This window comes from Giraffa tippelskirchi, chromosome 1 (assembly GCF_054371585.1).
Source record: "Giraffa tippelskirchi isolate mGirTip1 chromosome 1, T2T-mGirTip1v1.2.pri, whole genome shotgun sequence".
Taxonomy (NCBI): domain Eukaryota; kingdom Metazoa; phylum Chordata; class Mammalia; order Artiodactyla; family Giraffidae; genus Giraffa; species Giraffa tippelskirchi.
This window is the reverse complement of record NC_137275.1, coordinates 199219801-199246238: the sequence shown is the minus strand read 5'-3', so window position 1 is coordinate 199246238 and position 26438 is coordinate 199219801. Positions and strand designations below refer to the sequence as shown.

Genomic DNA, 26438 nt, shown 5'->3' with positions numbered 1-26438 from the left:
ATTTTGTCCCATCCCTTTCCGAGTACCAAAGTGTCCCTGACAGGAGTGGGGGGTGGGGTTGACTGTCAGACTTTTGACTCCTGTTAACCAAGATCCCTCGGGTGGTGCCGGGTAGGGTCTGGAATGACCGGAACTCTCCGGGGCACCCATAGCTCCACACCCTTCCAGACGCGGGATGAAGGGGCGGCCCCAGACTGGGTTTGGATCCGCGGCAGGAGGGCGGGGAGTCCTCTGGCGTCTTTGGGGCATCCGTCCCGAGTGTGAGAATGGACACTCGCCTGCGTTCGTGTCTCTCCGAGGCGCGAGCAGCATACAGGGAACTCAGAGATGACTTCCTTAACTATCCTACTTAGCAGAGATGGGAAACCGACGCCCGAGGAGGCGAAGGCTAAGACTGATGCCCACCTCTGTCCTGGGGCGAGTCGGGGGCGCGGATTGGGTCCACTCACAGCGAGTCCAACAGCTGGGCAGACGGGAATCATTAAGAAACTACGCACTTCTTGGTGTCTACTAGAAACTACAGTAGGAAGGCCTCGGTCCCTCTTGAGCGGGTGGCGGGAGCTGAGGGCTGGGAGGGCGGCGCGGGCCCCAGCCCTTTAAATTCCCAGCCGCGCGGGAACTACAGCCCAACAGCCACAGGCGGGGGGGTGGTGGGCAGACGCAAGCCCCAGCCGGCCAACGACCGCCCCTAGCCCGCCCCCTCAGCGATACCTCTCCAATCAGCAACCCTCTTGTCGCTCGCCCCTGCCCGCCACCCCTGCTCGTCGCCAACCTCGACTACCCGCGCTGAGGGACAGCAGGGGCGGGGCTCCCGGAGGGTGTGTCTGGGCGAGTGCCGACGTCGCGCGCTCCCCTGGAGTTTCGAACGCTGTTGGCTCCTCTGGAAGAAAAAAAATACAAGAGCGGCGGCCAATAGCATGGCAGAAAGGACCCGCGCGCAGGTCCGGCTCCGCCCCGGTCTGGCTAGAAAGAAGTCCAGGCCTGTCCATTGGCTCGCGCGTGCTGTCACTCGCCGCTGCGGCCAGCGGGCAGGGGCCTTGCGGTGATTGGTTCCGCCCAGGCGCGAAATGTAACGCGGGAAAAACAGGAGCAGGGACCCCGGCGGCAGGTTGTTATTTTCGGGGGCTCGGCGCCGCGCTTCCAGCTTCCCTGTCATCGCAAAGGCAAGCCGCCCGCTGCTTCTCGCGGCTGCAGCCTGCGTTGGAGGGTACAAACAGCGGGGAGCGGGTTTGACTCAAGGGTTGGGGTCCAGCCCTGACCGTCTGGTCCGGCCGAGCCGTTCTGTTCCTTCGCTGGCCGCAGCGCAGGAGGGTTCCGGGAAACGTCCGCCTGCCATGAGCTGGTGGGACTGAGAGCCGGCAAGACTGAGAGCCAGCAACTCGGAGCAGCGCGGGCGAGCGGAGCAAGGACCAGACCCGGGCTCGGGGAGTGCGGCCCACGGCCGCCGGAGCTGCGGATCCGGGCCAGGCAATGATTCGGGGTGTAGAGGCGCCGATGGCGGACAACGCCCCTCAGCCGCCGCCCGTCATCTTCTGCCAGGACTCCCCGAAGCGGGTGCTGGTGTCGGTCATCAGGACGACCCCGATCAAGCCCACATGCGGCGGCGGGGGGGAGCCAGAGCCGCCGCCTCCGCTCATCCCCACCAGCCCTGGCTTCAGCGACTTCATGGTGTACCCGTGGCGCTGGGGCGAGAACGCGCACAACGTGACGCTCAGCCCCGGAGCCTCTGGGGGCGCAGCCTCCGCTGCCTTGCCTGCCGCCGCCGCCGAGCACCTGGGGCTTCGCGGACGGGGCGCGCCCCCGCCCACCGTCTCGGCCGCCGCCGCCTCGGGAGGTGAGGACGAGGAGGAGGCGAGCAGCCCGGACAGCGGCCACCTCAAGGTAAGTGGCGCGGGCGGGCGGGGCGCGGGGCAGTCGAGGCCCGTTAACGGCGCTGCCCAGCCGGCAGCGCCCACGGACGCAGCGGGCGGGGCGGGGCCGAGTTAAAAACGCGAGGTCGCTTTGGCTGCGGCGGGGGCAGGCGGTGGCGGGTGACAGGACGCTGACGTCACTGCCGCGCGCCAAAAATCGCCCCCCCCCACTCGGGGGCGGGACTGGACTTCAGTCATGTGCCTCCGGCAGGGGATTGGGAAGGCCCAGCCGAACAGAGGCCACTGGCCAGCAGGTGCAATGGGCGGGAGCGCGGCCTGGGATCACTGACCGGAATGGTCAGCCAGCTTTGTCAGCCTTTCGGCCCACCTCTGAGTCCTCTCTGGCGGGAGAGGGCGGGAAGGGGCCGCAGGCCTTCAGCTGTTCCTCTGGGTGCAGGAAGGGAGGGGTTGCGCAGTTTCTGCTTCATCACTGCAGACACCGCGACCCCGCTAAAGATGCCTTGCAGAGACGGTCGAAGAATAAGAAGGGACTTATGAGAATCCCAGTTGTACTAAATAAGCGTACAACTTTGCTAGGTTCTGAGAGCACAGAGTGGAATCGGACGCTGTTGTCACCGACTTCGAATGGCTTGGAGACTCAGTCTGTTTTAGAGCCGGGAAGGATTCAAACCTACAATTTACGGATCAGGCAATTGATACTTAGAGGTATTGGTGAAGGGAGCTCCCCAAGGTACACAGCTAGGTAGCAGGAATGCTGATAGGATAGACGCGTTTTTGTGGCTCCAAGTTCTGAAGCAGGGCTTCCATGGTGTCTCAGTGGTAAAGAATCCGCCTGCTAACGCAGGAGACGGGGGTTCCATCCCTGGGTGAGGAAGATCCCCTGGAGAAGGAAATGGCAACCCACTCCAGTATTGTTGCCTGGGAAATCCCATCAACAGCGGAGCCTGGGGGGTTCAGTCAGTGGGGTCACAGTAGAGTCGGACACGAGTTAGCTACTAAACAATAACAGAAGAGTATTTGTATAATGAGGAGTGCTGATATAAGTTTAGCGTTCAAGTTCTATTAGTTAAGTGGCTATATAAGATAAGCAGTTTGATAAAGATAAAACAAATAAATCACCTTGTGGATAAGTACATCTATATTCGCAACTACTGTATAAATTGAAACAAGTTGGTCATCATTTTACACACAGTAGCAAAGATATTGAAACTCCTTGTTGAGCCCTGAGGAAATTGGTACACTTTGTTACTAATTGCATTGTTATTAAAGAACTGTAATTATGCAGTTGTATGCCTTGACACACTTCAACTCTTAAAGCTATACTTCAGTAAAACTTTGAAAGAAGTAGTAGAAATATTTATATTAGTGCTGAGTTTGTGAAGTGAGCAATCACAGTGTGCTGTGTCTAAATAGCCCTTAATAAGATGGCTGGGTATCCTCGGTATTTTTCCATATTAACATATTTACGTGTTTAGTACTTGAAAAAAACATATAGTAGGTTATATGCTGAGCAACATAAAGACATATATGCATAATTTACTTGTAGAAGATTTTACATCTATTATTTTATTCCTGATTATAACTGAATCTAATATTGGATTATCCAAGGAGGTTAATGTTATCACAGATAAATGAAATTCTATAGGTGTGGGGTTTTTTTGTTTGTTTGGTTTGGTTTTTTGGCCCCAAACAGACTTATCTTCACATAAATCTTTAAAAAAAGTTCTTAATAATGCATGAGTTTGAATTTTATTTTTACTTTGTCTATTTATCAGAGGTAAAATACAGTACAAGTTAATGAAAAACATGTAAAAAGCTTATATGTTACTTTTTTCCCTCCTCACAGTCCTTCTTACTGTTTCATAAATTGTTAGACAAGTTGATCCTTTTATCAACTTTTGAAGAATCCAAATACAGCTTCAAAAAATTCATTCATTTAGCGTCTCCATCCTGATGGGGGAAGGTCTGGAATATACTTTCATTTAAGGAAGTTACTTAGTTTGATTTATGATCAGTACATTCTTTAGTTTTAGTCTAATTCATTTGTTTTGCTTTTCTTAAGTACTTGTAGTTGTTTTATCTCTACATGCATGAATCATAGTGGCTGAATCTGCTCACCTTTTGGGAAGATGGAAGACAAGTCTGTGATATAGTTGGTGCCAATAGCATGCTTCCCTCTATCTGCCCCCCCACCCCCCACACACACTTCTCTCAGTATGCGGGTAAGAGACAATAACAGCTATGGGTTTGAGAACATTTGTGTTCATTCACTATTTGTTACCACTGCTCCGAAGGGAGGCTTCAACATCTCAGTCCTTGCTTTCTTGTTTGTTGCTGCCCAACACTGCCTCCCCTGCCTGTGGGGAAAATATCCATCTTCTGCCAGCTTATTTTGGCCCCTCATCACACAATTGTTTAGCACTATTGGGATACAGTTATATATTAGCACTGTCTCTCCCCAGGTTGTAGAATTCTGGGAGGGAAGGGAGCAGGTCTGATTTTCCTCCTCCAAAGGATATTCCAAGCCTCCATAGCTTGTGCCCTTTATTCAGATTGCATTCATGAAGTTATTTCTCCATTGTGGGACCTGTGTAGTTTGACTTCTCTGCACATCCTCAGATTTACCCTTCAAGACCTGCCAGCTGCCTATCCTGTTTCACCTTTCTATCACAGATCATTTTAAACATCTAGACTGTACTTAGGCTTGTAGTAGCCCATAGCCTTGTAGTAGCCAGTAGTTTTGATCACCACCATATTTAAACATAACATCATATTAACATGTTTCATCAACACAGTAGCCACCATTTATTATTCATTGCCTTGCAGAGCAAACCACCAGACTTTGTGTTGATTGGTTTGAATTTTTTAATCAATTTACCTTGTTTACCTGATGAAAAAGGAAGAATTAGAGAAGTCCCCCAAATTAAGTTAACATCATATGATAAGTGGCAGAACTGATTGGAACCTTTTAGAGCTCTTACTCTTAATCCCTACATGATACTGCTTCTGTGAGTTGACTTTAAGGGTTTTTGGTTTTTTTCCTTTAATATTAAGATTCAAGTAGGAAATTTCCTGGTAGTCTAGTGGTTAGGACTCTGTGCTTCCACTATAGGGCCCATGGGTTTGACCCTGTTGGAGAAGGCAATGGCATCCCACTTCAGTACTCTTGCCTGGAAAATCCCATGGACGGAGGATCCTTGTAGGCTACAGTCCATGGGGTCGCTAAGAGTCGGATACGACTGAGCGACTTCACTTTCACTTTTCCCTTTCATGCACTGGAGAAGGAAATGGCAACCCACTCCAGTATTCTTGCTTGGAGAATCCCAGGGACAGTGGAGCCTGGTGGGCTGCCGTCTATGGGGTTGCACAGAGTCGGACACGACTGAAGCGACTTAGCAGCAGTAGCAGCAGCAGCAACTCCTGGTGGGGGAACTAAGATCCTGTATGCTGGGTGGCTTGGCCAAAAAAGGAAAAGGAAAAGTGGACTTTCTTCATGGTCCAGTGGTTTAGAACCCACCTGCCAATGCAGGAAACATGGGTTCAATCCCTAGTCCAGGAAGATTCCACATGCAGCAGGGCAACTAAGCCCGTACACCACAACTGCTGAAGCTTGCATGCTCTAGAAGAGCCTGTGCTCTGCAACAAGAGAAACCAGTGTAATAAGAAACCCATGCACCACGACTAGAGAGTAGCCCCTTCTTACTGCAACTAGAGAAAGCCTGCACGCAGCAATGAACATCCAGTGCACCCCCCAAAAAAGAAGATGCAAGTAGACTTATAAAATACACTATTCAAAATGATATCTCAATTGAGGTGCTTTATGAGAGTACATGCAATAGATAGGTACAAATTAAGACTTGTAAAGTTGTCAAGATAAGTCAAAGTAAGGGATAGAGTTAGGAAGCAGATATGTGAGCCACAGGAAATTTGGATCAAATCTGAATTCAAAAAGGGGAATAAGATCTATTTACATTTTCTCATAAAAACAAGAAGGTATACACCTTTTCTGCTGAAAACTGTTTTTCTTTTCTTTCCAGGTTGTTTGTATACTTTATTCGAATTTTGCTTTGTGAAAAATGTGTCAAGAACTTTTAGTTTTTTTAGTAATCATGAGAACATCAAGTTTGAATATAACTTTTTCTAAAGCCTAGGTAAATGTGTACATTATTCTAAGTGTCTTGAGAAATAACTCAAACTTTATTAAATAACTTTTTAAAGTTATTGATGTTTGAAAATAAAACATTTATCGTGAAGTATTTTAGAAAACATTTTTAAATCAGTACCTTCTGGTGGTATTGAGATTGTTTTAAAAATTAAACTTGCTGAGGTATGCAAACATTTTTGGCAGTATATTTATTTTGCTTCTTTCTGCAATATATTTATTTTGCTTCTTTCCTAATAGCTTATTTTGCAGCAGTTGCCACATAATAGCAATAAGATGTGTTAGAGTTTCTAATTCTTTATTATTATTTTTGCAGATCATCAAGCAGTCTTGACAAGATATGTCTCTTAAACTACAAGTATACTTAGTCACTGATGAGTTAACACTTGGTTATTGTCAAAATGTACATGGAAACATGCTTTTGTTTTTAATTACTAAGGCTGAAATGAAAAGTGTTTTCTTAGAGTGACATTTTTGTATATATGGTTAAAAGATGCTCTTTTTTCATTTATTTAGGATATTAGATGATTACTTGCCTTGCATAATTTTCTTAGCTAAAAGAATGCACTTAGTGAAGTTTTACCTGCATATCACTGAGATATAGGATTATGTTGCATTTTTCAGTTCTATTTCTCATTTGGAAAATGAACATGTGGTTTGTAGCTGAGACAAGATCTTAGAGTTCTGGGAAGCAACCAAATAGTTAACTTAAAAAACAAAAAATGGCTCGGGGCCGGGGCGGTGGGATGGCCCGGAGGGATGGGATGGGGTGGGGGGTGGATGGGGGGTCCGGGAGGGGGAACGCATGTGGGCCCGTGGCTGGTTCATGTCGATGTGTGGCGGGAGCTATTACAATATTGTAAAGTGGTTGGCCCCCAACTAAAATAAATAAATTTATTTAAAAAAAAAAAAATGTTCCCCCACTGTTAAACATGCTTGTTAATTTTTTTTAACCAGAAACAGAAAGTAATAATGGGTAATCTTAAAATTTTGATATTAAACAGTTTAGTTATTTGATACTAAATCAGTTATTTCAAATTGTAATACAGTGAATAGTATGTTTTATGTATTTAAAAAATAGTAGGGAAATGATCCTTTTTGCTGTGGTGGAGCTGAATCACTAAAGTTTTTAATTAACCTTATTTCATGTTCCATTTTTTTCTTAACAGAACCAATCACCTGTTATTTTTATGGATCATAGATGGTGTGTTTATTTTGCATTTAAAACAATTACTCATGATACCATGAAGTGAACTGCAGTGAAAGTAACTCACTAGTGTCTGACTCTTTGAGACCTCATGGACTACAGTCCATGAAATTCTCCAGGCCAGAAAACTGGAGTGGGTAGCCATTCCCTTCTCTAAGGGATCTTCCCAACCCAGGGATTGAACCCAGGTCTCCCACATTGCAGGCAGATTCTTTACCAGCTGAGCTACCAGGGAAGCTCCATGATACCATAACCAGCAACAATTTATACAGTTATTATGGAGAATGGATGAGATCTTTTCCCATCAACAAATATATATTAACAATGCGCCTGAGTCAGTTAGCTTAGGCTAAACCATGCTGCAGAATACAACCTCAAAATCTCAATCTCAACCTAAGCAAAGCTTGTATTATGCATCCTGTGAAGGTGCTCTTTATCCTGTTCATTCTGGGACCTAGAAGGGAGTGTTCCATACCTGGGACATGTGAGTCTTAAGGCGGAGCAGAAAGAGAGATGGTAGAACCTTGTAATGGCTTGTAAACCTTTTGCTCAGAGGTCACACATGTAATTTCCATTCATGTTTTATTGGTCAAGGCAAAGCCATATGGCCAAGTTGGCCTCCATGGGGCTGTCAGGAGGGAGGGGCAGTGAATATTTTAACAGTGTTAATAATCTGCCACAGTGCTTTCTTACAGTCTTTTTTTCTTTTTTCATTTTTGTAGCAAAAAAAAAAAAACAAAAAATTTACCAACTTAACCATTTTAAAGTATTAACTATATGAGCATAGTCATAATAGAACTCCAGAACTTTTTTACCTTGTGAAACTGAAACTATACCCATCTAGCCCCCATTTTCTCCATCTCTGGACCCTGACAACCACCATTCTGCTTCCTGTTTTAAGGGTTTTGAAACTCTTTAGATACCGCATATAAGTGGAATCATGTAGTATTTATCTTTTTGTGACTTATTTCACTTGGAATAATGTCCTTAATGTTCATCCATGTTTTGTAGCATATGACAGAATTGCCTTTTTTAAGGATAAATGATAAGAAAATATCACATTTCCTTTGTCCATTCATCTGTCAGTGGACATTTAGGTTGCTTCCATCTCTAAGCTGTTGGGAAAATAGGTTTTAATATCTACCAATATTTAGACATGATTTATCCTATAAGATACTCATCCATGTTGAGATTGTGCTTTTCTTTCAAGGTGAACATTGACTGAAGGGAATCTTGCGTATTATCAAGGTTTCAGGTGATGTTTTTAAGCTTGGGAAGACTTTAGGTTTTTATATGGAAAGCAGTAAAAACATCTTCAGTTTGGATGTAGGTGTTATTTTTTATATATAACTTGTATGTGTAAAACTGTAACTTACCTGGGAAGAAAGCTTTTTTTTTCCCCAAGTAAACACTTATTGTAGATTAGTTTTAGATACCTAGAAATGTTAAGACAGTACAGGGAGTTCCCATCAAGCATGTACCCAGTCTCCCCTATTGCCAATATCTTACATCATTTTGATACATGTTGTGCTTAATATATTTTTATTTATTTTGCTACACCAGCTCTCATTTGTGGCATGTGGCATCTAATTCCCTGACCAGGGATCAAATCTGGGCCCCCTGCATTGGGAGTGCAGAATCTCAGTCATTGGACCCCTAGGGAAGTCCCACATTCATTGTAATTAATGAACCAAATTGATACATTATTAACTAAAGGCCACAGTATGTTCTGAGCTCTTTAGTTTTTTTTTTTTTAATTGAGCTGACATTTACATAGCATAAAATTGACCATCTTAAATTGTAATTCACTGACATTTAGTAATTCACAAGATTGTGAAACTAACACCTATATCAAGCTTCAAAACATTTTCATCATCCCCAAAGAAAGCTGCTTATTCATTATTTAGCCACTCCCTTTTCCCCTCTATAGGCAGTCTCTGGAAAACACCAACTGTTTTCTGTCTGTACATCTTATAACATGGATCATACAATTTGTGGCCTTCTGTGTCTGACTTCTTTTATTTAGTATACTGTTTTCTGAGGGTCATCCACCTTGTAGCATGTATGACTGTTTCTATGACTGAATAACATTCCATTGTATGTGTATATGTACATATATATGTGATATTGTATCACACTGTCAGTCTCTTCCACAGTGGCTGAACCACTTTACATTCCCACCAGCAGAAGTTTCCAGTTTCTCCACATTCATGCCAAAAATTACCTTATTTCCTACTTATGTTCCTGGGTTTTTTTGTTTTTTTTTTAGCATAATCGAGTTGGTGTGAAATAGTATTTCACTGTGTTTTTTTTAATTAATTTTTTTCTCTTCAGGCTTTACTGAGGTCTGATTAACCTCAACTGTGGTTTTGATTTACATTTTCATGACCTTGCTGGCCATATGTATTAATATAACTGCTTTGGAGAAATGTCTATTCAAGTACTTTACTGTTTTTTTATTTGAGTTTTCTTTCTGTTGTGTTGCAAAATTTCTTTATATATTCTGGATACTGAAACCTATCAGATAAATGATTTGCAACTTAGGCGACTTAGCAGCAGCAGCAGCAGCGGCAGCATATCCCATTCTCTAGGTTGTCTTTTCACTTTCTTGATAATGTCCTTTGACACGCAAATGTTTTTAAGTCCAGTTTGTGAATTCTTTTGTTGCTTATGCTATTGGTGCCACATCTAAGAATCCACTCCCAAATCTGAGGTTATGAATATTTATCCCCCCTCTTTTTTTTTTTTAAGAGTTTTAAAGTTTCAGCTCTCACATTTTGGTGTGATGCGTTTTGAGTTAATTTTTGATATATTGTGTGAGGTACAACTTCATTCTTTTGCAGGAAGAAATCCAGTTATCTAAGAACTGTTTGTTGAAGAGCTGTTCTTTCCCCATTGAGTGTTCTTGGCACCCTTGTTGAAAATCAGTTGGCCATAGAATAAGGGTTTATTTCTTGACTCTCAATTTCATTTCATTGGCCTGTGTCTATCCTTACACCAGTACCACACTGTCTGAATTTCCATTGCTTTGCAATAGGTTTTGTAATTGTGAGTCCTCCTGCTTTTGCCTACTTGGAGCCTCTTGCAGTTCCATGAGTAGAGGATTGCTTTCTCCATTTCTGCAAAGAAGACCTTTGGGATTTTAAATGGATTTCATCGAACCTGTATATATGATCTCTTCTTTGATCCACTGGCAATTTAAGAGTGTTGTTTAATTACCACACATTTTTGTGTTTTCCAGTTTTCTTTCTGTTACTGGTTTATAGTTTCATTTCATGTGTGTCAGAGAAGATGCTTTGGATGATTTCAATCTTTTAAAATTTATTGATACTTGCTTTGGGCCCAACATATGGTCTGTCTTGGGAAATGCTCCATGTGCACTTGAGAAAAACAGGTATTTTTCTGTTTTTGTGTGGAATGTTCTGCATATGTCTGTTAGGTGTAGTTGGTTTATAGTGTTGTTCAAGTCTTCTGTATCTTTGTTTATCTTTGTCCTATCCATTAACTGAAAGTGAAAATCTCCAGCTATTTTTGAACTATCTCATTCTGTTTGCAGTTCTGCCAGTTTCTGCTTCATACATCTTTGGAGCTCTGTTGTTAGGTATGCATGTATTCATAATTGTTCTCTTTTTCATCCTTTCACTTTTTGTTTGTTTGTTTTTTAATAAATTTATTTATTTTAGTTGGGAGCCAATTACTTTACAATATTGTAGTGGTTTTCGCCACACATTGACATGAATCAACCATGGGTCCACACGTGCTCCCCATCCCGAACCCCCCTCCCACCCCCCCATCCCATCCTTTCACTTTTAACCTGTATGTTTTTGGCTCTAAGTTGAGTTTCTTGTTGATAGCATATAGTTGGTTCATTAAAAAAATATCCATTCTGCTAATCTGTGCTTTTTATTTGCAGAATTTAATCTATTTACATTTAAAGTGATTACTTATAAGGAAGAACTACTCCCCTTTTGTTTTCTATATGTCTTATACCTATTGTGTTTATGAATTCCTCCATTACTGCCTTCTTTTGTGTTTGAGTTTTTTGTAGTTTATCATTTTCTTTCCTTTCTTGTTTCCTTTTCTGGTATTCTTTTCCTTCCTTTCTTCTTTTTAGTGATTACCCTGGGAATTTTGCTTAACTTCTTAAAAATGTGAAAAAAAATCTATTTTGAATTAATATCACCTTAGTGCCAATGGTATACAAAAGTTCTGCTCCCATATATTTCTGTTTCTTCCATTTTTTTTATTGTTGTCACAATTACATCTTATATTGTGTTCCCACTAACAAAGATTTATATTATTTTTTTAATACACTTGGCATTTGCCTTTTATATAGGACAGAAGAGAGAAGTTATAAGCCCAAAGTACAATACTTCTAGCTTAGGTAGTTACTTGGTGTTGTTTATTTCTTTGTATGGCTTTGAGTTGTTGTCTAGTGTCCTTTCATTTTTGCCTGAAGAACTAACTCCCTTTAGATTTATTGTAGGGCAGATCTACTAGCAATGAACTCTTAGCGTTTATCTCGGAATGCTTAATTTCTTCATTTTTGAACAATAGTTTTGTTGAATATAAGATTATTATTTGATTTTTTTTCCCTTTCAGCACTTTAAACATATCATCCCACTGATATTTGCCGTTTCTCCTGAGAAATCAGCTGTTAATCCTATTTAGAATTTGTAGACATGATAAAAACTGACAAAAAGTGCTTCCAGAGTCTTTGTCTTTTGATTGTTTGATTATGTCTCCCTGTGCGTCTCTCTTTGTGTTTATTATAGAAGTTGATTGAGCTTCTTGGGGGTTTAGACTTGTGTCTTATCAACTTTGGGAAGTTTGCAGCCATTATTTCTTTAAATAGTCTTCCTGCCCTATTTTCTCTTGCCTCTGGATCTCTGTGTTTGTGTTGGTAAGCTTGATGCTAAGGTGTCCCCTTAAATTTGTTTGTTGAGATCCTGACCCCCAAAATGATGGTGTTAGGAGATGGGGCCTTTAGGAGGTGGTTAGGTCATGGGGGTGGAGCCCTCATAAACAGAATTAAAGCCATTATGAAAGAAGCCCTGGAGAGCTCTCTTGCCCGCTTCTGCCATGTGAGGACACAGCAAGAAGGCACTGGCTGTGAACCAGGAAGTAGTCCCTCACCTGACCATGCCGGCACCTTAATCTTGGACTTTACAACCACCAGAACTGTGAGAAATAAATTTCTGTTGTTTATAAGTTACCCGGTGTGTAGTATTTTGTTTTAGCAGCCCAAATGGGCCCATAAGACACTTGATGTCCTACTGGTGCCTTAGGCCCTGTTCATTCTTTGTCTGTTCCTCAGACTGGATTAAAAATAGTTGACCTATTTTTAAATTTGCCGATTCTTTCCTCCTGCCAGTTCAAATATGCCATTAAGACCCCGGAAGTGAATTTTTTTTTTCTTCATTTATGTTATTGTTTTTTTTAGTTCTAGAATTTCTATATTTTAAACATAATTTGTTTCTTTATTGACATTCACTGTTTGTTGAAACAGAGTTCTCCTGGTTTTCTTTTGTTCTTTGTCCATGGTTTCTATTACCTCTTTCAACGTATTTAAGACAGTTTATTTAACTTCTTTGTCTAGTAAGCCCAAGGTCTGCTTCCTTGTAGGAAAAATTAACTCTTATGCATGGGTCATATTTTTGTTTCTTTGCATGCTTTGCTATATTGTTGAAAACTGGGGGTTTTGAATATTATGAAGTAGTAGCTCTGGAAATCAAATTCTCTCTCCTCAGAGTTTGTTTTAGTTATGTACTGTGGTTTGTAGTTGTAGGGTGACTTTTCTAAACTATTTTTGTAAACTCTTTGTTGCATTTGTTCTCTGAAGCCTGTTTCTTTAGCTTGAGATCAGCTCATATTTTGAGATTTTCTTGAGTGCTTGGAGCCAAACGGGGGGCGGGGGGAAGAAAGAAAAAGAGTAAAAAAGTAAAACCCTTCTAACTTTGCAAAATGGTTCTGCGCTGTAGCTCTCCTTATATACTTAGCCAGACTTTTTTCAATTCTGTCTTAGCCTTCATTTCTTGCTTGTGCTGAGCCTAAAAATCAGTCAGAGGTGAAAACTTTGATTCTTTTCAGATCTTTTCTGAGTGTGATTCCTGTGCTGGGCAAGTATGTGGCTTCCTAAATTCCTTCCTTTAGGATATCTGGGCACTTTTCAATGCCCTAATTTCCCAAAGAAATTCTCTCGCCAGGGTTTCCTCCTAGGCTTTTGGTGTGTCTATGTGCCTTAGTTGAAATCTTTTTCCGCAGGTGGCAGTAAGTTGTTATTGGCCTTACAAGGTTTTTGAGTGATGCCCTCCGTGTAGCCACTTTTCTGCCCAGAGAGAGTTCTAAGTTAGTCAGAGCTTCAGGTAGCCCCCAGGCTGGGGAAAACAAACACAATTCTTTCAGAATATAAAGTCTTCTCTGTTCTCTCTTGAACCAGGGACTGGGATCCTATACTGAGAATGAAGGCAACTTTCGTCAAAAACCACTGTGGGGAGAGGTTGGGGCAAGGAGTTGTTAAATGTGCTACACAACTTTCCTACAGTTTTACATTGCCAGTTTCTTGAGTTATTGTTGGCTGAGTTGCTGTAAATTTCTGATTATTTTCTGGAGTTGTGACAAAGCTGATTTTGACAGTTTTTGCTTGATTTTTCAGTGATTTGTGGTGGGGTACGACCTTGAAACTACCTACTCTGCCATGATGTCACTGAAGAAAGGTATTAAATGGTTATTTACAGGCAGTACACCTTTGAGAGACTGTGGGTTCAGTCCCAGACTGCTGCAGTAAAGCCAATATCGCAATAAAGCAAGCCACACAAATTTTTTGGTTTCTTAGTAAATAAAAAGTTGTCTATACCATAGTCTCTTTAGTGTGAAATAGCATTATGTCTAAAAAAATATTTGTGTTCAGTCGCTAAGTCATGTCTGACTCTTTGCAACCCCGTGGACTGCAGCACGCCAGGCTTCCCTGTCCTTCAGTATCTCCCAGGGTTTGCTCAGACTCATGTCCATTGAGTCAGTGACAACAATGACAATTCAACCATCTCATCCTCTGTTCCCCCCCTTCTCCTGCCCTCAATCTTTCCCAGCATCAGGGTCTTTTCCAAGGAGTCTGCTCTTTGCAGCAAGTGGCCAAAGTACTGGAGCTTCAGCTCCAGCATCAGTCCTTCCAATGAATATTCAAGGTTGATTTACTTTAGAATTGATTGGTTTGATCTCCTTGCTGTCCAAAAAACACTTTATGGGGATTTGTTGGTGGTCCAGTGGTTAAGAATCCACCTGCCAATTCAGGGGACATGGGTTTGATCCGTGGTCCAGGAGGATACCACATGCTCTGGGGCAACTAAGCCTGTGTGCCACAACTACTGAGCCTGTGCTTGAGAGCCCAGGAACTGCAACAAGAGAAGCTACCACAATGAGAAGTCCGCGCACTGCAACTAGAGAGTAACCCCTGCTTGCCACAACTACAAAAAGCTGGCACACAGCAATGAAGGCCCAGAGCAGCCAAAAATAAAATAAATAAATGATTAAAAAAACCCTTATTTCTAAAAAATTATAACTTCCATATGACTACACAGAGTTGCCACAAATCCTTCAATTGTAAAAAATGCAGTATCTGCAAAGTGCTTTTCATTCCAATCCCAAAGAAAGGCAATGCCAAAGAATGCTCAAACTACAGCACAATTGCACTGATCTCACACGTTAGTAAAGTAATGCTCAAAATTCTCCAAGCCAGGCTTCAGCAATACATGAACCATGAACTTCCAGATGTTCAAGCTGGTTTTAGAAAAGGCCAAGGAACCAGAGATCAAATCGCCAACATCCGCTGGATCATCGAAAAAGCAAGAGAGTTCCAGAAAAACATCTATTTCTGCTTTATTGACTATGCCAAAGCCTTTGACTGTGTGGATCACAATAAACTGTGGAAAATTCTGAAAGAGATGGGAATACCAGACCACCTGACCTGCCTCTCAAGAGACAGGTCAGGAAGTAGCAGGCAGAACTGGACATGGAACAACAGACTGGTTCCAAATAGGAAAAGGAGTACATCAAGGCTGTATATTGTCACCCTGCTTATTTAACTTATATGCAGAGTACATCATGAGAAACGCTGGGGTGGAAGAAGCACAAGCTGGAATCAAGATTGCTGGGAGAAATATTAATAACCTCAGATATGCAGACAACACCACCCTTATGGCAGAAAGTGAAAAAGAACTAAAGAGCCTCTTGGTGAAAGTGAAAGAGGAGAGTGAAAAAGTTGGCTTAAAGCTCAACATTCAGAAAACTAAGATCATGGCATCTGGTCCCATCACTTCATGGCAAGTAGATGGGGAAACAGTGAAAACAGTGACAGACTTTATTTTTTTGGGTTCCAAAATCACTGCAGATGGTGATTGCAGCCATGAAATTAAAAGACGCTTACTCCTTGGAAGGAAAGTTATGACCAATCTAGACAGCATATTAAAAAGCAGAGACATTTCTTTGCCAACAATGGTCCATTTAGTCAAGGCTATGGTTTTTCCAGTGGTCATGTATGGATGTGAGAGATGGCCTATAAAGAAAGCTGAGTGCCAAAGAATTGAGTCCCTTGGACTGCAAGGAGATCCAATCAGTCCATCCTAAAGGAGATCAGTCCTGGGTGTTCATTAGAAGGACTGATGTTGAAGCTGAAACTCCAATACTTTGGCCACCTGATGCGAAGAGCTGACTCATTAGAAAAGACCCTGATGCTGGGAAAGATTGAGGGCAGGAGGAGAAGGAGACGACAGAGGATGAGATGGTTGGATGGCATCACCGACTCAATGGACATGAGTTTGGGTAGACTCCGGGAGTTGGTGATGGACAGGGAGGCCTGGTGTGCTGTGGTGCATGGGGTCGTAAAGAGTCGGACATGACTGAAGGACTGAACTGAACTGAACTGAAGCATAATAAACAAAGTATGCCTCAATTATGATACTATATTTTAATGAGTGGAGTCAAAGAAATTATATTAATGTTTTACAAATTGTTAACAGGATGGAATCCGACGTGGTAGACCCAGAGCAGATACTGTACGGGATTTAATAAATGAAGGAGAGCATTCGTCCAGCAGAATCCGTTGTAACATCTGTAATAGGGTGTTTCCACGGGAGAAATCACTCCAGGCTCACAAAAGGACTCATACAGGTAAGTTGAGCAAATTTTAGAGAATGCCAATAGTGATACTTAACTGAAAGCTGATTTGATGTTTAGGCCTATAAATTAATTTTTTAGTTGCCTCACATTTCCTCATTGTAAAATTTTAAAAGTGGGCACTGTGTAGTCAGCTTCTCTTTTGGTGGGGAGGGATAGTTTTCTGAAAATTGATACCAGGTGATTTCTAAAGTTATCATGGTAGTTAGTATAGCTGTCACAGGAATAATTATTACTAAATTTGGTTCTATCCTATCTCTCCAAATTTTACTTGATATGCCTTTGAGTTGTCTGACTGTCAAAACTGATTTGTAAGTCAAATCCTAAATCACTAATAGTCAAATTTTTAATAGAAAAGAGTCCTCAGTGTGCCATCAGGATATTTGATGTTATTATTAAATCTAAGGTGAAGTAATTTTTCAGAATTAAATGTATTGTAGGTAGTTATCCCAAGACTACCATATATCTTTATTTGTATGAAGAAGTCATACTTGCATTTAAAATATCATACAGAGAACAAAAAGATAATATAAAGAGGGTCTTGTTCTTGCCACAGAGAAAGTTGGTCCCTGTAGGAGCCATATATTTCTAATAATGACATCAAATAATTTACAGATGAGGAAACTGAGGCACGAAAGCACCCAATTACCACTGACTTACAACTTCTCCTACTCTTTAGTCTAGAAGTATACTGGCCAATACAGTAGCGTATGTGCCCCTTGAGCACTTGAACTGTGGCTAGTCCAGGTTGAGATGAGCACTATGTATAAAATACACTCAGTATGAAAAAAAGAGAGCAAACAATGTCCTTAATAATTTTTGATAATGATTACAAACTGAAATGATAAAATTTTAAATGTATTGAGTTAAATAAAGTATATAGTTAAGTAATTTTACCTGTGTTTTATTACTTTGTGAATGTGGCCATTAGAAGTGGTTCTCATTCTATTTCTCTTGGTCAGTACTGATCTAGAATTTGTGTTTTTAACCTGTAGTCCCCTGTTTGTTCCACTGTGTTTATGGTCATCACCTGTTTCTTTTTTCTTTTAGTTTTTGAAAAGATAGTTCAGTGACATGCTAGAATATAGGTGCTCTTAGGTAAATCTCTAAAAAGGGTAAAGTTTTAATTTTGAATCATTATAAACTAAGGTGGCCAAGAGGTTTTGAATTCAGGTACCATTCAGTAAAACTATTATTTTATGCATATCTGATTCTGAGATTTTTTTTCAATCAACTTAGCCTGAAATAACCCCAAATAAGCGGTTCACAGCTATAGAGTACATGTTGCCAGTGTGGAATCAGTTACCAAGATTCAAGATCACGTGGCAAAATAAAAAGGTGCTTGAGTCCAGTCCTGATCTACCACTGATCCATTGTGTGTCACCCAATACTTCTACACCTATTACACTGTGTACCAGGGACCTGAGCCCAAGATCTCCATGCTATCGTTAAGTTCTAATAGTATATGCTTTTAGAGAGTAGAAAACTTTTCTCTTACTCTAGTCTATGTTTATTAACTTGTGTCCAACTGTTACATTCATTTAGTACATTTCTAAATAAAAAATTTAGGGAAGACTCATTACTGTTCTTTGAGTCATACTGGAAGAACCAATGTATAATTGTTGACCAAAGAATGTTTATTCAGGAAATAAGTTTAATTATGATTGAACAACAACCTTTTTGAGCACTTTCTTTAGCCTAACACTACTCTGTGTACAGAAATTGAAATGGAGTACAAGGTGCTATTCATCTTTGTATAAGGAGAGTTCATGATACATAAACAATATAGGATACTAAGTTAGTGGAGGGATATGTCGCTTAATTATTCAGAGGTTGGGGGGTAGGGGTAGAAGTTGTTTCACTGGGAGCCTACAAGATTGGGAAGATTTGAATGGGCAGAAAAGATAGGAATTTCAAGAAGTAGAAGATAGGGAACTGCCTCACGGCTGGAATGAATCTCCAGGAGGGAAGTCAAGCTAAACCCTGCTCCCGAACCCAGTAGCTATAGCTCAGGTATTAGAGGGCCATTTAAAAGTCAGCAGATCCTATGGGGTCGCACAGAGTCGGACACGACTGAAGTTGACTTAGCATTAGCAGCAGATCGTTTTTACTTGTTCAAGAATAGTAGAGTTTGGGGTGGTTTTAGAGGGTAGTTGGAAGGAAAAAGCAAGTACTCTGTGCCATCTACTCCAAAAGCACTATACAGAGTCAGAGAGCAGAGACCTGCCAGGATTCCTTCTAGGTGGGGGGGAGCTACCAATCTGACCAGAGGAGGGTGGCAGTGGAGACATTTTAAATAATCAGCAAGAGCTAGCGATTGAGACTGTGGGGGAAAATATGGGATAAGCTGAAGATGATAACTGCAAAGACTGTGAACCTGGGTACGTAAAAGCTCAAGGGCTCAAGAAAACGTTGTGCTTCCAAGTGATTATCTGCTTCATATTATCGAAGTGTGTGCCCTTGGCACTTCCATTTGCAGCTCTGTAGAGGCTGTGGCATGTTTTATTGTTTGTAGTCATGACTTATGTAAAGGTTGATTCTCTCTCCCTGCCCCTTCCCCCTCCCTACCTTATTGCCTCATAAATCTAACAACATCTGTTTACTTAGGTGAGAGACCTTATCTGTGTGACTATCCAGATTGTGGAAAAGCCTTTGTTCAAAGTGGACAGCTCAAAACCCATCAGCGTCTTCACACCGGAGAAAAACCTTTTGTTTGTTCAGAAAACGGTATGGTGTTAGAAGTTAAGTTTATGGAATAACCAGTTGTGAGTTAAAGGTTAAAATATATTTTGCTTGAGTTTTTAGGAAGTGAAATTTTTGATAGAGATTTTATCAAACCTCTTAAGTTAATATTTCCTTGCTAATATGTGATCCATGCTCAATTGCTGGGAAATGATTGATTTTTAAGTAAAGTATTCTTTTTAGGTGAAAATCTTTATAAAGGGCAATTAAAAATCTATAACCAATTGTAGGCAGTAGAAAACTCTATTCAAGTATATACAGCCTTTAGCGTAGGCTTTTACTTTGGTAGTAAACTTTTTAACTGTTAAACTGAAGGAAGCACATTATTGTCTAAATTTTCAGGAGGGGTGGGGGGTGGGGATGGATTTTACCAGCTCAACATTGCTACTGTTGGTAATTTCTTAACACTTTTCTTAAGTGTTTACTTACTGTTTTACCAGTTTCTTAATCTGTTTTTTATGTACATTTTTACATAGTTACATTTGAAATTCAGTACAGTTTTGTTCTGTTGCTCCGTGGTTTCCTTGATTAATGTCAGTTGTTACAAATGTAGCACATATACATAATGATTGCCTCAATGTTAGATATTGAATATTTAATTTGTTTTTAAATTTTGCTTGTTATCAACAAACATGAGAGGCCTGTTTTCCTACTTAAAGCTTTATTTACCTTTTGGGATTTTTTTTATGACAGATGCCAAGAATGAAATTCCTGGGTCAGAGATTTTGAATATTTTTATGACTTGTGCTAGTAAATTACTTTCCATTGGGGTTTAATGCATTTACATTGCAATGACCAGGAGGTGAAAGAACCATCTTCACCTTCCTCTCAGTGGCATTGATAATACCAGCTTAAGGTTATTTTTTTTTCTCAAGTTATAGAATGATAAATCTCATCATCTTATTTTATTTTTTTTGGATACCAGTGAAACTGAACGTTTTCCATGTCTGCTGGATATCCAGATTCTGATGAAGTGTTTCCTTCTGTGTTTTGAAGGCTGCCTAAGCAGATTCACCCATGCAAACCGCCACTGTCCGAAGCACCCTTATGCCAGGCTGAAGCGAGAGGAGCCCACAGATGCTCTCAGTAAGCCCCAGGCTGTGGACAACCAGGCTGCCGCTGAGTGGTTGGCAAAGTAAGGCTCTCCCTGGAGTCTACAACAGAACACTGCCCAGTGTGTGGGTTGAAGCCGGGGACTTACACAGTTCTATCAGTTTAAGTTGCTTTTATACACGTTTTTTTTTTTTTAATGAATTTATTTATTTTAGTTGGGGGCTAATTACTTTACAATATTGTAGTAGTTTTTGCCATACATTGACATGAATCAGCCATGGGTTTACATGTGTTCCCCTTCCTGGACCCCCCATCCACCTCCCTCCCCATCCCATCCCTCTGGGTCATCCCATTGCCCCGGCCCTGAGCCCTTGTCTCATGCATCGAACATGGAATGGTGTTCTGTTTCACATATGATAATATACATGTTTCAATGCTATTCTCCCAGAACGTCCCACCCTCACCTTCTCAATTCAGAGTCCATAAGACTGTTCTATGCATCTGTGTCTCTTATTCTGTCTCACATACACGTTTTTAAAAAATAACTTGACATGGCACTTTATTTCTTTAAAGCACAGAATTGTTAGGAGTTTTATTTGGATCTGTGTGTGATAGAAGACTACTGTATGATATTAGTCTGAGTGCTCAGACCACAATTTATTTAAAAGCAAGGGTTTAACTCCATTTGAAAATAATGTTTTTTATGTATTGTATTTCATTTTTCATTAGTACAATCCGTCTTCATTTTCTTTATATTGAATTTAGCAATGTGTTGATTATTAGAGAGATAGAGACTAGAGGTTCTTCTAAAGTAAAATTTAATTTTTTTAATGGCAACAAAGGGACCAGTATAAAAACATTCCTGTAAGGATGTTTTGATTTAAGGAGTCATCACACACCAGCAGCAGCTGATTGTGCCATTCCCTAGCTTCACTAATCTCCTCTGCACTGAGGATAAAGTCTAGAATCCCTAATTATGTTCTGTGGTTCTGTCTCCCTCTAGCAACACAACTGTCTCCAGCCGACTGGATTCCTTGTCTCTCTATAGTACTGTTACTGTAGTTTATAACCTTTTGTGCTCACTTCCTTCTTCATTTAGTTTGGGTTTCCTGAAACCTGGTAGTTGTAATTTTTTTTTTTGTATGTAATTTTAAAAACAGCTTTATTGAGGCATAATTGTCATATAATAAATTGTACACATTTAAAATACATAATTGGATGTGTTTTGACATATGTAGATACCTGTGAAACCATCACCAAAATCAAGATAGTGAGCATACCCATCACTTCCACAAGTCCCATGTCCCTTTGTAATCCACTGATGTAAGCCTGCATCTCCCTGCCACTGCCAGCCCCCCAAAACACTCATCTGCTTTCTCTCTGTACAGTTCATTCACATTTTCTAGAGTTTTATACAAATGGAATCACCCGCTATATACTTGGTTGGCTTCTTTCAACCAGCATAATTATTTTGAGAGTCATGGTATTGTTGAGTGTATCAGTTCATTCCTTTTTATAGCTGTGCAGTAATCTGTTGTATGGCCATAACTCCAATTATTTATTCATTCGCCTCTTGATGGGCCTTTATGTTGGTTTTGGCTATTACAAATAAAGCTGCTATGAACATGAATGGACATTTTTGTAGGTAATGGTCCTGTCATTTAAATTTGGTTTTCAAAAAAGGTGGAACATTTGAATTTTCTCTTGTGAGTTATCAGTTGACCATGCAATAGAATAATGATGGTGCTCTTAAATTCTTGAATAAGCTGTATGTGTTACCCCTTATTAATCCATTTGTCCTATTTTTTGGTGCGTTTAAACTTTCTCATAGTTAGCTCTATCAGAAGCCATCATCCCTCTGTGAATAGGATAAATAGGCTTCTAATGATTATTCTGTTTCTATATTTTACTCTAGTCCATGTCACATGTGATCTTTAAGTCAGTTTAATGACGAAAACACATGACTCCAGAGCTGAGTCTGAGCTGCTCTTTGTTGATTGTGGCATTCTAAGCAAGTCCTTCAGCTTCCTGAACTTGAGTTTTTCCTTCTGTTATGGAAACATGTGGAGAAGGAAATGGCATCCCACTCCAGTATTCTTGCCTGGAGAATCCCAGGGACAGAGGAGCCTGGTGGGCTGCTGTCTATAGGGTCGCACAGAGTCGGACACGACTGACGCGACTTAGCAGCAGAAGCAGCATGGAAACGTGTAACGTATTCATTTTGTAACTTTATAAACTGAAACACACAAATAATACTGTAGTAAAGACCCCCCACCCCCCCCCTTTTTTTTTTAGAAAAGTGAACATTGGAGAATGTTACCTATAAGTGCAAGTAATGCGGATGCATTTCATACAGGTACTGGGAAACACGAGAGCAGCGCACTCCCACCTTGAAAGGAAAGCTGGTTCAGAAGGCTGATCAGGAGCAGCAGGACCCGCTGGAGTACCTCCAGTCTGACGAGGAAGACGACGAGAAGAGCGGTGCGCAGCGGCGGCTCCAGGAGCAGCGGGAGCGCCTGCACGGAGCCCTCGCTCTCATCGAGCTCGCCAACCTGACCGGAGCGCCGCTCCGCCAGTAGCCGGAACACTGACTCTTCACTGTACAAAAGTACTGCCCAGCGTACTTAAAAAGTAGATCCTTGGGCATAAGCTAAGCACCTTATCTGCTTATCATAGGCTGCTATTCTGTAGAAATGTATGAAGAATGTTATTGCCCCAGAATATGGGGTGAGAGAGAATTGCACTTTTTTTGTATGGTAATAGATTTGTTGTAAAGTTTAAAATATTTTGTAAATATGGGACTTCTAGTACAGGGTAGAAAACTATGTATTGTGGGAGGCTAGATTTTGCAAGTTTAATGCATTCATTGGAAGCAGTTCTCACAGAAAGCACTTTCTGAATAAGACACTTGTATGGGGGGAAAAAAAAAGCATGGTACATGTAGCCAAAGAAGGTTTAAATAGATTATTTATAAGATCATTTTTAACAATGTATATTAGTATGTTTAACAATACTGTAAACACTGAAGCAAGCAGAAAGTATAAGATGTGAGTAAGGTATATATTTTAAAATTGCAAAATAGTGTGCCTAATAAGACTAGAGATGGAAAACTGACTTTCAGAAGACTTTCTAACTTTGGGACTTTGGAAGAAAACAGATATTTGAAGATCTTGGTAAGATAAACAGTAGTTAAGAATTTTCAAAATTGGAGTGAAATCAGTCTTATTCTTTCTGAGGTTTTACAACTCACTATGATGTTTAGATTTGAAAGCACTTATCACCCCTAGCTTGTTAACTTGGGAACTTTTGCACATTTCATGTTTCTCATTTGCTGAAATTGAATGATTAATCTTGCAAAGTCTAGGTAACTTGGTAATCGGTATTTTAAAAATATATTATGGGCCCTGTAATGAGATTTGGCACTTGGATTTTTATTAATAAAAGGGACATCTGCAGGGTTGTTTTGTAGTGAACCGTTTTAGATCTTTTGTTAGCAAACACTAAATTTAAATGTACTGCTTGTTTAGAATTATTGGAAGCCTCCTATTTATATTTTCAGTGCATAAAGCCACCTTCTTGCTTTACTTCAGAATAACATGCCAAGCTATTTTGTGTTCACTAAATTTAGCTATCAGTTAAACACTGCAGAAAATATTAGCTACTCAAATAAGCAGGCTTCCGGAATAGTTTTAACTGCAAGTGTGTTAACTTGTGTGGTGGTTTTAAATAATTTTTTCCAAAATAGATGAAGTTTTTAAACACCACTTTATGTACTGAAGCATGAATATAAAAATGAAGAGCTGAGTAGTTCACCTCCTTTATGTAGGCATAAACTTCCATCATTTTAGCTTGTTTTAAGCAGAAATTAAATAACATGCATAGCATGGTAATTTTATAGATTGCTTAATTGGAGTAAATGTCACAATAAGGGAAATAAGGGCTCTTCAGTGCCTTTTTTTCTTTTTTTTGTATTGAAGTAGTAGCCTACAGATGTAGTTTAAACATCTAAAATGTAGGCTTCTTTATCTCAAAATCCCAACGTGTTGCAGTACACAGATAGTTTAAAATATGTAGCCATGGGGAAGGGGATGTATGTAAATGTCTTGAAATGACGCAAAAGTATGAAAGATAATAGTAACAAATAATGTGTATGATGAGGACATACTTTAAAAATGTAATTCCTCTGTACAGTAAATTACAAATCTTGAGGGATTTTTTTTTTTGTAATAAGAGAATTTATATTTGTAATGGTCTAAGAATTTTTTTTTGTAATCTGGTATATAGAATTTTAACTTGGAGCACTTATGAGCACAGTAAGAGAGACTATAGCATCTGAATTTTCTTGGTTTAGGTTTCAACATTTTTCTCTAGAATTTTTCCTCTCAAATATGACTTAAATGAACTATAAAAAGCTTCATCAGTCTTGGGAAATTTAATGAACTTACTTAAAGAAGGAAATGCAGTAGGAATTTAAAAAATTCAAATACTTGCCAGTTCACACATAATAAAATTTAAGGCCTTCAAAAGTGAGAGTTTTTGTTTGTTTCTCCTGTCAGCTTTTGTCAACTATAATAGTTATATTTACAAACATTTTTTATTTGTACAATTGGAAGTTTTAAGAAATTATTACAATTATTTACTATAGAAATATTTAAAATGTTCCTTTTTGATATAAGCTATATATTTGGACAAAATACATTGGCATCTAAAATTTGAGGTGTGTTAAAAATGTGGTTTACATTCAAATTTTTGAAGTGTTTTATGCTTCATATGGCTAAGTTGTAGTTTGACAGAGTTAACAGCATAAGAATAAACATGCTGTAATTTTAAAAGTTGCTTTGAATAAAAACTTACCTTAACTTAGAGTTTAAAGTACAAGCTCATTCTTAAACCCTTTATAATTTGTTTTCCTTTTAAAAATATAATAACCATGATATAAAAATTTAAAGATGGAAAGAAATATCATGTAGCTATACATTCTCCTGTCATTATTATTTTGGTGCATTTTATATTTCATTCCAGTCTCAGGCATCTTTTTAGCATAGTTGGAACCATTGTGTGAATTCCTTTTTCTAACTTTAAAATTTTGGCCTTTTAGACTATGGATATTCATTTAACTTCCTCATCTGTTTCCATTATTACAGTGTAAAAATACTGATGTAAAAAAGCATCAAACTACTGCCAGCTCTATCCCAGGCTTTATATTAGGGTAATCAGGAACTGGAGTTTTATTTCACTTACATCCAGGATGTGTTGAATCTGAGGTCAACCCTGGAGAATGCACCCAAGGCTTGTTTACTTTTCTGAGTCAAGCAAATTGCTTTAATTTTTAAATTATTTTTGGTAGATCTTTAGTTGTTTGCTTGCAATGGCAAGGTTTCAGCCTGTCTAGGCTTTGTGCAAAAGAATTTCACAAGCAACTCTTCACTGTAAGTTGTGGTTTAAACACAGAAAGGATGAGGAAGTATGTACATGGAAGCAAATTAAATGCAAATATGATTAAGGCTGTCTTGAAAAGTGACTAAAATACTGTCTTGGACTTGTGGTCCGGTAGTTAAGACTCCAGGCTTCCAATGAAAGGGGGCGCAGGTGCTGACCCCTAGTCTAGGAACTAAGATCCCACATGCCTTGTGGTGTGGCCAAAAACACCCAAAACTGTCTTGTTGCCAAAACTTAGTTGGAGACTCTGGGACTCACTGGAAACTTAGTTGATCTTTTTGAGGAACTTAATCAAAATGACTTCCAATTTCAGATTTTGGATTCAACCTAAGTATGAATTTATTTTCTATTTTGAAAGTCATGTATATTCCTTTTCTGTTTTGGGTAATGTAGACTTCCTTTCTGGCTTTTTTAGTGCCAGTTATTTGTTAAAAGCTGGGGTTGCAGAGTTGGACACCACTGAGCAACTAACAACACATCACATCACATCTTCAGCTCAGTTCAGTTCAGTCACTCAGTTGTGTCCGACTCTTTGCGACCCCATGAACCGCAGCACGCCAGGCCTCCCCTCCCGGTTCATCACCAACTCCTGGAGTCTACCCAAACTCATGTCCATTGAGTCAGTGATGCCATCTAACCATCTCATTCTTTGTCGTCCTCGTCTGCCTTCAATCTTTCCCAACATCAAGGTTTTTTCAAATGAGTCAACTCTTCGCATCAGGTGGCCAAAATATTGGAGTTTCAGCGCCAACATCAGTCCTTCCAATGAACACCCAGGACTGATCTCCTTTCT

General features: G+C 40.2%; 1 protein-coding gene across 1 annotated transcript; it reads left to right on the top strand.

The window, feature by feature from the left end:
* The first annotated feature begins 1064 nt into the window (after positions 1–1064).
* ZNF367 (zinc finger protein 367) lies at positions 1065–25071 on the top strand. Its single transcript, XM_081523167.1, has 5 exons — positions 1065–1881; positions 16255–16405; positions 19019–19138; positions 20150–20288; positions 22563–25071. The coding sequence occupies exons 1-5, from the start codon at positions 1471–1473 to the stop codon at positions 22783–22785; spliced, it is 1044 nt and encodes a 347-aa protein (XP_081379293.1). The 5' UTR covers positions 1065–1470; the 3' UTR covers positions 22786–25071.
* The last annotated feature ends 1367 nt before the right edge of the window (positions 25072–26438 follow it).

Bases quoted from the DNA above. Each gene is read 5' to 3' on its own strand.
- ZNF367 (XM_081523167.1), top strand. From the start codon at position 1,471: ATGATTCGGGGTGTAGAGGCGCCGATGGCGGACAACGCCCCTCAGCCG. The intron at 1,882-16,254 runs GTAAGTGGCGCG...AATTGTTAACAG, and splicing joins CGGACAGCGGCCACCTCAAG to GATGGAATCCGACGTGGTAG. The intron at 20,289-22,562 runs GTAAGGCTCTCC...CATTTCATACAG, and splicing joins GCCGCTGAGTGGTTGGCAAA to GTACTGGGAAACACGAGAGC.